The sequence below is a fragment of the Prionailurus viverrinus genome, chromosome F1 (assembly GCF_022837055.1).
Source record: "Prionailurus viverrinus isolate Anna chromosome F1, UM_Priviv_1.0, whole genome shotgun sequence".
Lineage (NCBI taxonomy): Eukaryota > Metazoa > Chordata > Mammalia > Carnivora > Felidae > Prionailurus > Prionailurus viverrinus.
Genome location: NC_062577.1, coordinates 16,055,844 through 16,072,133, shown reverse-complemented (window position 1 = coordinate 16,072,133; position 16,290 = coordinate 16,055,844). Strand labels below are relative to the sequence as shown.

The 16,290-nt window shown below is 46.4% G+C and overlaps 1 protein-coding gene across 3 annotated transcripts in view; it reads right to left on the bottom strand.

Annotated features, from left to right (window-relative positions):
* Window positions 1–16,290, bottom strand: part of PAPPA2 (pappalysin 2) — a 272,063-nt gene that overhangs the window by 76,266 nt on the left and 179,507 nt on the right. For all 3 annotated transcript variants that reach the window (XM_047841337.1, XM_047841339.1, XM_047841338.1), the window contains 3 exons: window positions 9,222–9,393; window positions 5,402–5,579; window positions 3,981–4,194 (listed from right to left, as the gene is read on the bottom strand). In XM_047841337.1, the coding sequence (XP_047697293.1) occupies window positions 3,981–4,194; window positions 5,402–5,579; window positions 9,222–9,393 (564 nt within the window). The remainder of the gene's footprint in view (window positions 1–3,980; window positions 4,195–5,401; window positions 5,580–9,221; window positions 9,394–16,290) is intronic.

The window sequence follows — 16,290 nt, the reverse complement described above, 5'->3', positions numbered from 1 at the left end:
GGATATGGCTCTACCATCATATAGATGTTTATTTTTGTTTTATTGAATTTTTTCCTTCCCCAACATCCATTTACCCTCCTTCTCAATCTCCCTCTGGGGACGCCATCGGGCTTGGGTGATGCTGACTCCAGCCATGACTTCAGGGTCAGAGTCTTTGACTCAGGCTTAAGCTATTGCATTTGCCTGTCCTCAGGGACTAGATCCAGTGCGGGTGGTGCCACTCTCAAATCCTGGGAAGAAGGGGCTAGGAGTTCAGGGGCCCGGTGAAAGTGCCCACCTGTGGCTGCGTCTCCCTCTCTACTGTACTTCAAGGAGAAATAAAGCACATGAAAGGGGGAGGGCATGGAGGCTGCGTGTTCCCGGAGATCAGATCCCAGATCTTCCTCACGCGTGTCTCCTCAGCCCCAGCCAGGAGACCGGCACAGAGCACACACGTGATGAACCTGCCAGCCGGTGCCATGCCCTCCCTGCCACCTCCAAGTTGAATGGGACACAACTGAAATGGGTCGATCTGAAGAGAAAAGTCAGATCCAGTGCCTGTCTCCCTTTCGTGTTGAAACAACGTTCAACAGACTTAAGAGCAAGGGAATGTACTTGGCTGATATTTTGGTAGTTGTTTCCTTGTTTTAAAAAGAAATGAACAAAAAGCAATGCCTGGTACTTACACTGAACATGGCAGTTGATAAAATGCTTTCAGCGCATTACCTACTTTCAGCCTCAAAACAGCGCTGTTGGGTAGAAATTACTACCCCTCACATTATGGATGCAAAAATTGAGACACACGGATATTGAGTACATTGTTCAGAGTCATGAAAACAATCAGGTGCGAATCTGGCCATCAAGTGGGTTTTTTCCACTAAGCACAGAACCGCATATAATGAGCCTGTGCCCACTCTGTCTGGATTGATCTCCCTGCTTACTTTTTTCAATTTCTTCTCCTGCTCGCATGTCCTAGAAAGAAGTTTAGAGCCCCATTTGTACAACTCTGGGCTTTTTCCACCAAGCGAGGAACAAGGCTGACATAGTTTGTTGGGTAAACAGAAGCGGTAAGTGACAGTGATTTACGCCCGGCTTGCAAACTTCTGATTACCAATCCACCGCCTGCTATGTAAACAGGTGTAAACTAAGATTTAAATCAGTTTACACAGTGGGGTAAATAATTTAATCTTTCCTCAGCACGGTGTTTGCGAATGTAAATGTTTATGCCAGAACCGATGCCGATGTTGCAAGCTTCCAGTTTCTCAACCAGAAGAGCTATGCCAACAAATGGCCCTTGTGTGCCCCTGCCCGGACTGGGAAAGCCGGCCGAGTCAGAGGTGCAGGTTAAGGCAGAAAGCCCAAAGTTCTAGGGGGAAGGCTCGGTCTCAACACAAAGCTCAGCCATGGGCCGAGGGAGCTAGAAATAATCCCTCCACCCTTAATTCCTCCTGGTCTGGAGAATTTTCTCTCCCCCTCAATTATTCTTCTCCACACTGTTCTGCAGATACCTGAGTCAGGTGCAGGTCTGTGAAAAGGGAGGCAAGAAGAGAGAAGGAAGAAGCCAGAAAACAGCAGCCTGCAGGTGAGTTGTAATACCACTTGAAGGTGGCCCAGGTCCTCACTGCCTGTCAATGCGTGCCTATGCAAATTGATCTAGATCCTATGAAAATCACATGCAAATGTGTTTTCAGTTGTCAAAAACTGTTGACTATACCTGCCAGAGTCCACTGAACCCAGTGCTGCCTCTTAATGAATTTTTCATCAGTATTATTCATATTCTCATCAGCCTGGCTCTCGCCTGACTTGCTCCCTGCCTGCCCCCCGCCCCTCCGCCCCCTCAACCCCTCTCCCCACCACCGCCCACACACACACACACACACACACACACACACACACACACACACACACATAGAAGCCTGTAGAAGCCCAGGCTTTCTCTGGAGTGGAAGGCTCTGGACAAAGTCAGACTCAATCCACCCCACAGAAAGATGGCTGAGTACTGACTAGTGAAGGTCAAATGAGAGCCAGAGAGTAAGTTTCCTGATATTCTTCTGTCCCCTTAAAGAAGTCTAGCTTATAAGCAAACCCTGTATCCCTTGGCCTCACTGGTAATGCCACAGCTGGGATCTTGTTAGTTCAAAACACAAATCCCTGGGCGCTTGGGTGGTTCAGTCAGTTAAGCGGCAGGCTTCGGCTCAGGTCTTGAACTCACAGTTCATGAGTTTGAGCCCCACATCTGGCTCACTGCTGTCAGCGTGGAGCCCACTTTGGATCCGCTGTCCCCCTCTCTATCTGCCCCTTCCCCCACCCCCCATCTCTTTCTCTCTCTCTCTCAAAAATAAGCAAAACATTCTTAAAAATATTTTTAAAAATCCATCTTTAAAAAAATACCTACCATGGGGAGACTTTTAATTAAGTCCTGGGTAAGAAACAAACTAGATTTTCCCCCAAACCACATAATTTATGATAGGGAAAGTATAGCTACTAGTTACAGAGTGAAAGGAGTTTCCTTTTTCTGAAAGCTTTTTGTTTGTTTTGTTTGTTCAGAAAAGCCTTCTTTTTCTGAAACCCTTTTTTGAGCCATTGGCACAAGGCAGGCAGGGGAGGGGGGTGCATTATTTCCTGCCATCTTCACCTCAACACTGAAGTGGCCATTATCTTCAACTTACCAAGGAGACCCAAAGAGTTACATAACTTGCCTGAGGCTACTCAGATGAAAAAAAAGGGGAGCTGACAGGGATTTGAAGCCCAGCAGGACTCTCCTCAGAGCCTTTCCTTTTAAAGGGTGCCGCGAGGCTTTTGTTCTTTCTGATCAGAAGAAAGGCTCCCAGTTTCCCTAGGTCTGGGAATGTTCTAGGAGTGTGCGCGCACACAGAACCCGGGAGGGAGAAGGCAGACAGACTACAATGATAGTAATGGCTAATATGTATTGAGTTTTATGTTTTTAAAATAAATTTACCAAACCTTATGCTTAATTACTTAATTAATTAATTTAGCCCCCACACAAGCCCTATCAGATAGGTATTATTATTACTGTCTTTGTTTTACAGATGAGAAAGACCGAGGCGGAGAAAGAAACCTTCCCAGCATCACACAGGTAATAAATGTCTGGACTGGGGACCAGCCCAGGCAGTTTCTCCTAGAGCCACAATCATAAATTCCCAACCGTCCTGAAGAGGATGTTCTGCCCACAGTTGGATTTGGGCGACACGCGTAACACTTGGGAAGCTCCCAACACTTACTTTCAAGGAAAACAGTAATTAGGGCAGAGATATTTTTATGTATTTATTTTTAATGTTTATTTAAAACATTTTTGAGAGAGACAGAGCCGGGGAGGGGCAGAGAGAGAGGGAGACAGAGAATCTGAGGCAGGCTCCTCGCTGTGAGCACAGGGCCCAATGCAGTGCTTGAACTCATGAACTGTAAGATCATGACCTGAGCCGAAGTCAGACGCTTAACCGACTGAGCCACCCAGGCGCCCCCAGGGCAGAGATTCTTTTAAAAAGCACCTAAGGTGGGGGTGCCTGGGTGGTTCACTTTATTAAGCATCCGACTTCAGCTCAGGTCATGATCTCATGGTTCGTGAGTTTGAGCCCCACGTCTGGCTCTGTGCTGACAGTTCAGAGCCTGGGGTCTGCTTCAGATTCTGTCTGTCTGTCTGTCTGTCTCTCTCTCTCTCTCTCTCAAAAATAAATAAACATTTTAAAAAATTTAAAAACTAAAAAATATAAACAAACAAACAACTAAATAAAAAGCCCCTAAGTGAGGCTGATGGGAACTCCTATGGGAAAGAATATCTTTACAGAAAGCACACCTGGTCAATCTGTCTGCCTGGAGAATACACCTGTGCAGGTAAAGAGAGATTATACAGAAAAACAAGCACAACAAGCAATGGACAACTGGAAGATTTTAATATTATTTCCAAAACAATGGTCTGGGATTTACAAGTGAAAGTTCGAGGGCAGAGAGAACTGCAAAGACCCAGAAACAACCCAGCTTACCTCCTGACTTTACCCTCGGCACTCGGCTCGGCGTAGTAGCCTGGTTTGCATTCGTATCTACAGACGGAGCCCACGTCATGGTTGCCCTGGAGGCAGTGAGGCAAGAGCAGGCTGGCATTCGGGATTACAGGGGGGGCGTCACACTCCAACTTGCAGTAGGCTTCCGGGAGGGACCAGAGCCCGTCTTCAAGACAAGTCAGCCATGGGTTCAGTCCTGACCCCAGGAAAGAAAAGCACAGAATGCTCAGGGCAGAGTCCGGAAACCAACGTGCAGCAGAAAAGAACAAAAACCTGTCAAGCTGTCGGTGTTCTCAGGAAGTCACGTAATTCTTTGTTGAGAATCGTCTCTAACATCTCAGGTCCAGTGTTCATGCTATCTCTCTTTCCCCCACTGAGCATCTCCTGTGATGTCCTACACAGAACGGAGGTCAGGTAAGTATTTTCTGACCAGAGTGGAAGAATAGCTATCAGCCAAATCATTACCTCCCTTCCCAACTACAAATAACAAAAATATATTAGTGGCAGTATCGTGGAAAGCATAATAATAATCAGAGAAGACACCTTGAGAGGGCTATATGCCAGGCACTGTTCAAAGCATTTTACGACACTTGCATAAACTTCACACCTGAAGCAACCCACTGAAATAGATACCATCATTATCTCTTACTTTGTAGATGGGGAAATTGAGTTCAGGTAACTTGCCAGAGCAGCAGACACAGGGTTTGAACTCGGGTAGTTTGGATGCAGAGTTCTGTACATAAACACCACACTCTATGCCCCAGGGCCATTCATGGTCCCTCCAAATGCAATCCATGAACTTCCCACAGTAACATCACCAATCCACCTCAGACCTACTAAATCAGGCTCTGGCAGCATTAGGCCCAGGAAGCTGCATTTGTCACAAGCCTCCTGGGTCCTTGTTAGGCACACCAAAGGCTGAGAAGAGGTGAAGAGTAAGTGTGGGGTCAGAGCAGGCTCTCTCCCATCTTCAGCTCTTACTTTCAGCACAGCCAGGGGCGATTCCTGCAACTCTGTTCTTACCTATACAATAGAACTAAAAGCACCTAACGCAGAGGAAGGTTGTAAATGTTAAGTAAAAAATGTGCGTCGTAAAGTGTTTCTTAATTATTAATGTGATCAGGCAACTGTTACTCAGCTTGTTTCCAGAGGACATACAACCAAATAAAAACAGGGAAGTCTAAGTGTCTTTCATTAATGAGACCTGAGACAGAGCATCCTTCCACGTGATCGGGACAAAGAAAAGCGTTGCCCTTTGGGACTTTGGTGGTGTTATCAGGAGAGGGTGGCACAGCAGAGAAAATGGGAAGAGTACTAGGGTGGAAGAAAGACCCCCCACACAACCCCCAAAGAGTGAAAGGCTGAAGAGAACTTGCGTTCGGTTCCTGCTTGGCTGACAATACCTTGGAGCTTGGCTGGTGGGACACAGGAGATTGAACAGCGCTTCAGAAAGTCTGTTCCCTCTGAGCAGGAGAAGTTTGCGTAGTTCACCAAAGATGGGTCGGGAACGCCACAATCAAGGGGCATGCAGCTCACAGCCCGGTCCCAGTGCCCAGAGGAACAGGTGAGCAGAATTTCCTTCTGGAAACGGAGAATTTTCCTCCATCAAGGTCACATGAAAAGGCTTATCAAAGTAGTTTCCAAGCTTTGGAAGAGTCCCGGTGATTACTGGTACAAACATTCACAACAGATCAAATTATTTTGCCTCGCTCCCCCTTCGTGCCCTATTGGCTTTGATACAGTCTCACAATAGCCAGGTGGGCGGCTGCTGACCGCCCCTGTTAGTGTAAGAGAATCATGAAGTGGAGACACTCCTCCCACCCAACTCGTGGCTTCCCCCCATGGGCTCCTGGATCCACTCTGTGCCCTCCTCCGCCGTGTTCTGTGACCCTGTGGGTTTCATTCCTCTGACTGTGCTTGGCCCCAACACCTAGCACACTCAGGTGGGAGACTGCAGAGCCAGGAAGGAAAGGGAGGTCAGGGTGCTCATTCTTCCTGCTCCCTCTCTAGGGCATTACTGGCCGCCGGCTTTGTCCTCTGGTGGCCCTCTCCATCCTCTCCTGCACTCTCTTCCTGTGGGTTCTGTTGACTGCTCCCTGCAGTCGACTCTTCAGGTCTATAGGTGATGTCACCCCATCACCCTGGGATTCTGCACCGTATCCTTATGATTTCCCCGCATCCTGCCTTCACAGGTAGTCTCTGTATTAAAATCTCTCACACTGCCCCCTTCAGAGCACGTCATCCGGCTCCTGCTGACACCCTGGAGGGTGAGCCAACTGATAATGCTACGAACGTACGTATCTCTGCTGGGCAGAGTATCCAAGAATGGCCAAGAATTAATGCCCACAAGGCACCTTCCAAACCTGTGGTTAAACTGGAGGGTTTCCAGTTCCCTGAGCCCGTCATGTTTGGTGGGTGGCCCTAGGGTTCATCATCACTAAATAAACGAAGAGACATTTCTTGAGCCCTTGGAAAGGGCCAGGTTCTGTGTAGGTTGGGATACACAAGACACCCTCAAGGACCTCATTGTCTAGCAGCACGGCAAATCACAGGCTGAAACAATGGCTCAGAAAACCAGAGGAAGTATGGAAAGAAAGAAAGAGAGGGAGAGGAAGGGACGAAAGGCAACAAGGAAGGAAAATGCAAGAGATAACATTGTTATACTTACAGCCTACTCCCTTCTCTAAAATTTGAAGAACACGCTACAAAGGATGTGAACGACAAAATGAAAGAAGGAGCAAATGGGGACCAAGAAGAGAGAAAATATAAAAATATAAAAGGAGACAGCCCTCTCATATCTAGGTGCTTGTTTTGTGGTGGGGAGATGGCACGTGGGGGCGGGGCTAGAGGAGGAAGCGCCCCTCTGTGAGCAGGAGGTAAGTGTCTGCAGGGAGGTTCCCAGAGGTGGGGGCCCAGGAACTGGCCTATGAAGGATGAGCAGGAGCAGAGGGTAGGGGAGAAGAAAGAGTCCAGAGGGAAGGGAACAGAATGAGCAGAAACCAAGAGGCCTGGAAGTTCACGGCTTGTTTGGGAAAGAGCACAGCCGTCCCTCCAGCCAATGGGTTACCGCAGGTCAGAGAGAGAGCGGGGAGATTCTGCGGCTCAGCAGCCATGCCGCCAGGAGACCACAGTGGCAGTGAAGCCAAAGGTAAAATGACTGGCGAAAGCACCTGTCACCCCTGACACTCGCTCCTGGCCAGCTGCTCCTCCCTCTTCCCAGGGCTTCCCTGTCGCCTGCCAGAAGGACCCAAGTCAAAGCCAGACACGTTTTTCTGTTTAGTTTCAGTTCTTGTGTCAACAAAAAGCAAATATTCCCCACTGTCTTGTGTTCACGAGCCGGGATCGTAGAATTCCCTCAGTGGGGCCAGCTTCGGGTGACAGGAGCTGTGTTGGCTGACTCCAGCGTACGGTTGGCAAAGGTGAGCTCCCACCTTCCTCCTCCCAACCCAGACCCTGCCCCTCACACACTGATCGCAGCCTGGAAGCCTGTCTCAAACCACAACAATCACAGCATCTGTCTCAAACTCTGCCTATATTGCCTGGTTTTTCTCCTGGCTTCGCCTTCATTAAATATTGCCCATTTTGTCTTGACTTTGCTCCTAACTTTAACACATTGCAAACACTGTCTTTTCTTCTCTCCCCCTCTTTACCTATCACACAAATGTATTTAATCCCTACTTTTTTTTTTCAATTCCTTTGCATTCCCTCTATCTTTTTTAGTGTGAGTTAAGCTGGGTGAAGAATAGGTAACAAGAGCCCTGCCTTTCTGACCAAAGCATCACGGACCGAGGAGTTGGTGCCTCAAGGTATATTAAAACTGTTTCTCTATGAAGAACCTAAACCATCTGAAGCCAACTCTTGTGTATTTAAATTCAGACTATCTCTAAGCAAGCGAGGATTTTCCGTGAATCTACAGTCTACTAAGTAGTCATTTGGTACAAAAGGCAAAAGATCCCAATCTTGGGCACCACTGACACCTGACCACCAGGCTTGCATCCATTTTTTCCTGATCATACCATGGCTTTCTGGTCCTCTCCTCAAGCACCATTATCTTTTCCCTAATGCATCCTTTGTCTCATATTATGGTCATGGTTTTCTAATGGTTGATTTCAAGTTTAAAGATCCCTCTGCAGAGTATTGAAAGCTCCCTAAAGGAAAGATGGAAAACAGAAGTCTTAGTTGAGAATACATTATCATGCTCATAGTAATGGCAGCTTAACAGAGTGCTGTGTGCCTATCATTTAGCTAGAAGCTTTTAAATTTTTTTAAATGTTTAGTTATTTATCTTGAGAGAGAGAGAGAGAGAAAGAACAAGCTGGGGAGGGGCAGAGAGGGAAGGAGTGAGAGAGAATCCCAAGCTCCTTGCTGTCAGCACAGAGCCTGACATGGGGCTCGAACCCACGAACTGTGAGATCACGACCTGAGCTGAAATCAAGAATCAGACGCTTAACCAGTCGAGCCACGCAGGCGTCCCTTAGCTAGAAGCTTTTAAATTATTTCCCATCAGTCATCATTATAACTCAATGACAGAAATACTTCTGTCCTCGTTATTTCACAAACATGGAAGAAAGCTTGTTTTTACCAAAAATTATACAACTAATAAACAGCGGAGCCAAAATTTCATTCTGCGATTGTCACATGAGCCACGCTCTTAACTAACATGTTCTACTCCCTCCAAATGCTGGAAATGGTACTACGGTAGCTTGCAGACTGTGGAAAATTAGGTAAAAGGTAGAACCATGATATAATCCCTACCTCAGTAACACAGGGAAGAAAATCAGACTCTTTCTCCAACCTTCTTGTCAGGAGGTCTGGGGGGTCAAACCACGAGCCACAGACAAGCTGATTACAACCTATCTTATATTACAACCTATCTTATTTACAAATTGTGGACAAGTCTAAGGTGTAGCATTCTCATCTTGAAGTCAAAAGTGGGACCATAATTTCTGACAGGAAGACAGAAACAAGGAAGGAGGATGGGATAAGTATCCCTACCTACTGTCTGCACGAGAGAAACCGACACCCTAGTTGATGAGAACTGCATGTGCTCTTATATACCTTGCATTTCGGTGAAGCCGTGCTCTCCTTGCTTGTTAGAACCCTCACCTTTCCTTCCAAATGATTTAAAAACACCTGCCTTTCCCCAATCCAGCCCAGGGAAGGAGTGTAAGTCCCCTCCCTCCCCAGGAGCTTGGTCTCGATGACCACGGGTTTTCAACTCACCTGCACGGGCCTGAGGTATTGCCCGCTGCTGGCCTGAAGGGCAAACCCCCTTTGACAGGTGATAGCACACTTCATGTGACCTGGGCCACCAGAGGTACAGTTCACCATATCCGCATGATCAAGCAGCAATGGCGCACAGCTGCCCTGCTCCCCACAGGGCCGGTGGACACAGCTGGGGATGACAGAAACAAAAGCATCTTAGACAGACTCCAAACCAGAGGGCGACAGCAAAGACTCTGCAGCTTCCCGTCTGGAAAATGCCTCCAAACCAAAGAGAACGATTTTTCTCCAAACCCAACACTGAACTCATCACCTCCTTCCGTATGACCTGGAACTGTGTGACATAAAATGAAAAAGAACGATAATCAGCTAACGGGTCACGAATGATTAAACGACTTCCTCCGGGTCTTCCAGGAGGACAAAATGGTGACAGGACGAGGTAGGGAACGTGTCCCAAGAGCTCTGGATGGCATCACAAATGGGTATATTAGAGAGCAATCCTCGAAATGTTTAACCACCGGTACCACTGGGTCCCAAACAATCAGAGCAGACCCAGATCAGGAGCGGATCCTGGGGGCCCCGGGTTGTGTCACACACTGACCTTTCAGTTGTTTGATTACAGATGGATTCCAGAGGGCCCTACATGAAAGGTCTGGGATATCTGAGACGGCAGAAAAGGAAACATTTATTCACTGATTGGTGTGGAAATATTTTTGACAACTGTAGCCAGAGCACTACCCTCCACTGAACGTCCACACTGGCTAATGAGAAACGGAGCCCATGACAGGAAGAGGAAACTCACACATACTAAATCCCTGCCTTGTGCCTGACGTTGTGCTAGGTGCTTCGGGGACATCATCTCAGCAGAGCAGGACCACTGCCTAGGGCTCTAGGGCCGATCAACCAAGAATGGGTGACAGAGCTTAACTCCCCAGGTTCAGGGTGACTCAGTCTGGACCATAACAGCACCAAGAGCAAAACGAGCATTGCCCTCTTCCCACGGCAGCAGTGTAGAGATGAAAAATGAAGGCATGGCCCCATACCGTCTGACTTTGGATCCTGGATCCGCCACTTACTACCTGTGTGCTTTGGTTGAGTTATTCATTCCCCAGTGTTTCAGCTCCTTCCCTCATAAGAGGAGGATCATAAAGGCACATATCCCACAGGGTGTTATGGTTCCCAGGCTAAATCCCCCTACGGCTCCACTGCCGATGGCCCAAGTCCCACCCTCAGTGGCTTGTTTTCTGTTGGCAATCCATACTTTTTGGTTTTCTCATTTCTGTACCTTTGCTCAAACTGTCGAGATTTCTAAAAGGACTTTCTTCTCCAAGAAGTCCCTTCAGGTATTTTCCTCCTGTGAACCTCCCAGGGAAAATTTAAAAATAATTTCCCTCTAACACTCCTATTACTCTATCCTATATTATAGTCATGTACGCATCTGCTTATTCTTTAATTTATCCATTCTTGGATCTACAACGCAATTGGGATCTGAGTATCTCCTAAGTGCTCAAACTCCCAACCAGATTATGACCTTCTCGAAGACAAATTCCGACTCTGACCCGCTTTTATATTCGCCATATACCTTGCGGTAGCAAACACAATAAAAGCTGGCTGACTTAAATGTGTTCGCACAGCAAAGTCAGTCAATGGCTACTAAAATGGGTAATTTGTTAAATTTTCAAATGACAGACGGGAATCTGAAACACAAAAATATTATCATCAAACGGTCATTCAACCATCTTGCCCCTATTCATTCATTCACCAGTCAACATCTACTGCACACTTACTGTTGGCAAGGTATTCGTTTGAGTACCGGGGGTACAATAAGTATCATGCCCCTAAGGAAATCATAGTCTAGTTGAGGTGACCAACCCGATATTTTCCTATATTTTCTTGTTCATGATGTTGTTGTCAGTGGTGTCAAATATTAGTTGAAAGGATACTGTGACTCTCATCATCGTTAATTTGCTCTACCTAGAATTCTGTTATGGTCAACGGTCCTAGAATTCTGTTAACAGTCAATGACTTTATTAAAAAGCTGGAAAATACAAGAAAGTGAAAAACTAAAGGTCATTGAATATGCACATACAACCTCGAAATAAATGAGAATTGATTTTAAAAGCACTAATCCAAGGGGTGCCTGGGTGGCTCAGTTGGTTGAGCGTCATCTGGCTCTTGGTTTCAGCTCAGGTCATGATCTCACGGTTCATGAGTTCGAGCCCCACATCAGGCTCTGTGCTGACAGCATGGAGCCTGCTTGGGATTCTCTCTCTCCCTCTCTCTGCCCTTCCCCTGCCCACGCTGTCTCTCTCTCTCTCAAAATAAATAAATAAAACTTAAAAAACAAAAAAGCACTAATCCAAAAAGGATGGATTTGATCTGAATGTGTAAAAGTTGCTGCCTCTTATCTTGTACCCCTAGGATTTAAGTCATATGTCAGTGACATTCTTTATCTATGGTTATTAGGTATAGGATAGAGGTATTGGAGTTGAGTGGTATGAAAGAAACTTTTTTAATCCTCTGAGTCCTGAGCATTCCCTTCAGTGGTAGGGTTTCCCTCAGATTCATTCCACGGAGCCTGGTGGAGGAAGGAATATATGAATTGGGGGGTAGGGACTGTTAACTCTCAACATAAATTCCCCCAAATCCAGTGCTGATAATTGGGTATGCAGTACAGGAAATAAATCTTTGTCCCCGAGTCTTTATTGACCTCTCTGGATGAGGGATCTGAAACCTGACCATCCTCCATGGGATGAGATCAATACACCTCATTAGTGATGCTACAGAGCTCCAAGTTTCATAGATGCTGCTGCATTCCTTGATGTCCACAAGAAAGTAATATTTCTTCAGCCTGGTAAACAGAGAGTACTAGAAAACAGAGTCATTAACAGTTCTGGTTCCTGTCAGCTTGTTGCCAGGAAATTAATGTGAAATAGCACGTGCTGTTTGTCAGTGACTCCAGCCAATTAATTAATCCGTGTCATCGTTGAGGACAAATGCGTGCCGAGATAAGACACAGAGCAAATACTCTGAATGAGCCTCCTTCTGTCAAGATGGGGTTCCGTTCACCGCTGTTGCTAGGCTACCGGTGTAAGAAGTCCTTCCAGCACTGGCAGCAAAGGAGGAAGAGTGAGACGGAAGAGGGGAGCACAGAAGAGGGGGAAAGTGTGGCATGAAATAAGACCAAGAAAAAAAAAAGGCACCAAACCCAGACCTGTTTATGAAGTGAGAAATGGTTTTAGGGCAGCTGCTGCAAATTCCTTCACTAGCTTACATTTCCATTTGCTTCCTTTTTAAGGAATTTGTTTTATGAGGACGGTGTTTGTCAGGTCGTTAGCTTCTGATGGCATCTGGTACCAATTGTAGAATTCTCTCCCCTGCACCCCAACCCCCCCCCCCTTTCGTGTTTCTCTTCCACCGCAAACACTGCTTTTCCGAGTGGAGCTGCGTCCTCCATTTTCCCGCCCTCCCCATACCTTCTCCTTTCCACCTAGCGCTACACGAGCTCTCCTCTCAGAAGGATAATGCTAAGAGTCAAAACGGTTTGTCTTAAAACTTCCTAGGAGCTTTCTTCTTATGGTCTTTGGACAAATGCTAACGAAAGTGGCAGGGGAGAAATCTTACAATGCCCCAGAGAGGTGGGAAGTTAGGTGTTTATCTTGGTTTGACACACAAGGAAAATTAAGCTGCTCAGGAGACTGGCCGGGGGCCACACAGCGAGTCAGAGGAAAACCCTCGGGCTGGAGCTCAGAGCCCTGGCTCTCTGGCCAGCCTAGACCACGAGGCCATCTCCCAGGGGGATGCGGCTGCTCTCCTGTTGCCTTCTTCTGAATTCAGGAGCTAGCAGCATTGGCCAGGGAGAGCCAAGAAGCTCCTCACCTCAGCAGGGCAGTCAGGGGCAAATATAGAATATTCCATGGTCCATCTTAGCTTCCAGACGTTTTCTTTTTAAATGACAGCAAATCAAGTTGTCAATATTTGTCCAGCTGCCGCCATCTGCGAGATGACCTGCTTTGCATGTTTCCTCCTTTGGCAACAGCTCCTCAGCCTTCCACCCATTTTTTTCAGATCTTTCCCCACACCCCATCACAATGTGTTCTCAGGTAAGGATATGATGAGCCCACCCAGATGTGATTCACAGGTACTTCCACATTAACAGGAGATAAAGTTTTAAGTCAAAGGGATGAGTTTTTCATGATGGAATTTTAAGTCGATAGGCCCTTAAAAATCACACTTTCTAGATGACCACCTACCCATAACTCTAGCTTTGTTTTTCTGTCTCTCCATTTCTCTGATAAGCCTTCGCTCTCTCTCTTCTGGTCCTCACTCCCCAAGGTCATTGTGTTGGAGCGTTTCAAAAAATGCTTTCAGGGGCGCCTGGGTGGCTCAGTCGGTTAAGCGTCTGACTTCGGCTCAGGTCATGATCTCGTGGTCTGTGGGTTCGAGCCCCGCGTCGGGCTCTGTGCTGACAGCTCAGAGCCTGGAGCCTGTTTCAGATTCTGTGTCTCCCTCTTTCTCTGACCCTCCCCTGTTCATGCTCTATCTCTCTGTCTCAAAAATAAATAAATGTTAAAAAAAAAATTTAAAAAATGCTTTCAGTGAGAAATCCCTGTACAAAATGTACATTTACCCTGGGCTATCTTCCTCTTGTATGTAACCTGCTCGTGGGCACCCAGGCGCAATCCTAATACCATCCTACTGCAGTGATGCCGGTGCTTCCTTTGTTGGTTGGGTCTGTGAGTGACGCCGGTACCTGAGAAACTTCTGTCGGCAGTTTTGTGAAGGAGCGGCCCGCAGGAGGCAGGCCTCAATCGTGGTTGTACATCCGACTCGTTTAAGCAGCTTTCAAAACACAGATACCCAGGCTTTGTCCTCTGGAGATTTTGATTCTCAAGGCTTGTGGTGTCATTTTAGCATCTGTGACTTTATAAGTTGCACAGAGTTTGCTGCTCACCAGGAACGAAAACCGGCGCCACAAAGGTCTGGTATGCGTAACCTGAATGATAGGTCAGTAAATTCCAGAAGCCAAGACTGTAACATAACAAGGCCAATTCCAGGATGAGAACCTGGTCCTACTGCTTGATTATTACATGTCAATGTATTAAGTACATATTGTCCTGTAGAAGCCATAAGATAGATCAAAAGTATGCAACACTTTTCCTGTTCTGAAGAAGCTTTCAATATAGCTGATGAGAGAATAATAAACTCATGTATTACTGATTACAACTTCAAGGCTGTTTCAGAGAAAGTTTTATCACTGCATATGATTTGACCTCAGTGAAGGAATAGAATTTGGAAAGGCGAAAGAGATATTCTGGAAAGCTACCTCCAATGCTTGACAGACAGAACACAGGCAAGGTAGCACTCTCAGTGCTTTGACAAAATCTCCATTTCCTACCGACCACTGAGAGGTGCAGAAAATTCATTATATGTGGGTCTCCCAAGTTATAACTAACAAATTTAGAGAACCTTTAGTGAAAGGAGCCCACATCCATATTTGAAGACAGACTTACAGGCAAGTTCCCAAAGCCTGGCTCTGCCTTGTAGTGAGTGGTTGGTGAGGAACAGGGTAAGGCCGACCCCAGAAAGCAGACATCATTCTCTGCAGAGGGAGCACACAGATCCCACACAGGGTACACCACGAGCTGTCCCCCAGGCTATGCCAAATCAGGCACCTCTTTTTAGTTTTACATTTCTTGAGGCCACTAGAAGGAAGTTGGCCTAGTTTCCAGCCAGGGTCCACATTTGGGATGCTGGGTAGTTACTGACAAATGGGTGAAGTCCTGGCTTTTCTGCCCACAGCTTTGGTCCAAGGATCCCCTGAGGGTCTGAGCCACCACAGAGGAATTTCACGAGACTGCCACAATACTCCAGACTCAATAAGAATGGACAGTGAAACCTTGCTTCTCCCGTGTGAGGCCTAATGGAAATTATGTGCTAAAGACCTCATTTGCTTAAGTGTGAATTTTGGGGGGCGTGGGGGTGACTTTTAACAATGATCTTGGAGGAACCATAGCTTGTTAAAAGTAAAACGGACCTTAAACATAATTCAACTCAAATTCCTCGTTTTAGAGATGAGGAAAATGAGCCCGAAAGAAACGATGGGGTATTCCAGAACACTAAGACTACAATATAACAACAAAGACACATTTAATTAAGCTTTGGCTCAAACTCAAAATCAGAATGACATCAGCTCATGGACTCTTCTCAAGTCAACATCCCACCCTCCCATAAGCAGCCAGAAAAAGCTGACCACAATTTGATATCTGGAACCTAGGTTAGTTTAGGAGAAACTGTCTGGCATCTGTAACACACATTTGACAAACAGCATGGTGTAATGGAGAAAGTAAGAGATCAAGGCCAATGTGACCTGGGTTCAGGTCTTGGCTTGCCCCTGCTTACCTCTAGGACCTTGGGTAAGTCTCTTAACTGCTCTGGCCCTCTGTCTGCAAATTTGTAAAATGACGGGTTTGAACTAGGTTCTCTTAAAGGTCCCTTCCAGCTCTAACATGATATTTAATTTCCTAGATGAGGTGATGGTGGTATTGGGGTGGGAGTACAGAAAACCCATGAATGGGCAGGATGTGGTAGAGAACAAGAGAGAGTTTCTGACCATCTTTCTTGCCCAGTGTACGTTTTTGCTTAATGTCCCAACTTTTCAGTTGCTTAGTTAAACAAAACATTGCAATTCATTTATCCAAGAAGTACCACCATTGACCAAACAGCAATCCCAGTGGTTTCTGCAGAAACAGCTCTTTTAAGGTTAAATAGTAAAGAGGATCAGATTTCTCGCCATTCCCCTACTGTGTTTTATTGATTCTTATTGAAATAAGAGGCTGTGGGCTAAGAAGGAATGTATGCTCCGGATTTGCCAGCAGATAGAAGTGCAATGTACAGAATGGAGAATGGACTGGAAGGGACAGAGTCCTCATTAATCTTGCCTCCACCAACAACAAAACCAAATAATAATAATAGCATCCGTCCTTAGAGAGCTTTGCTGTTTCTCCAAACCAATACAAAAAGATACCGTCTCTACTCTGGCTGCCCATTCTACCTCCTCGTCACTCTG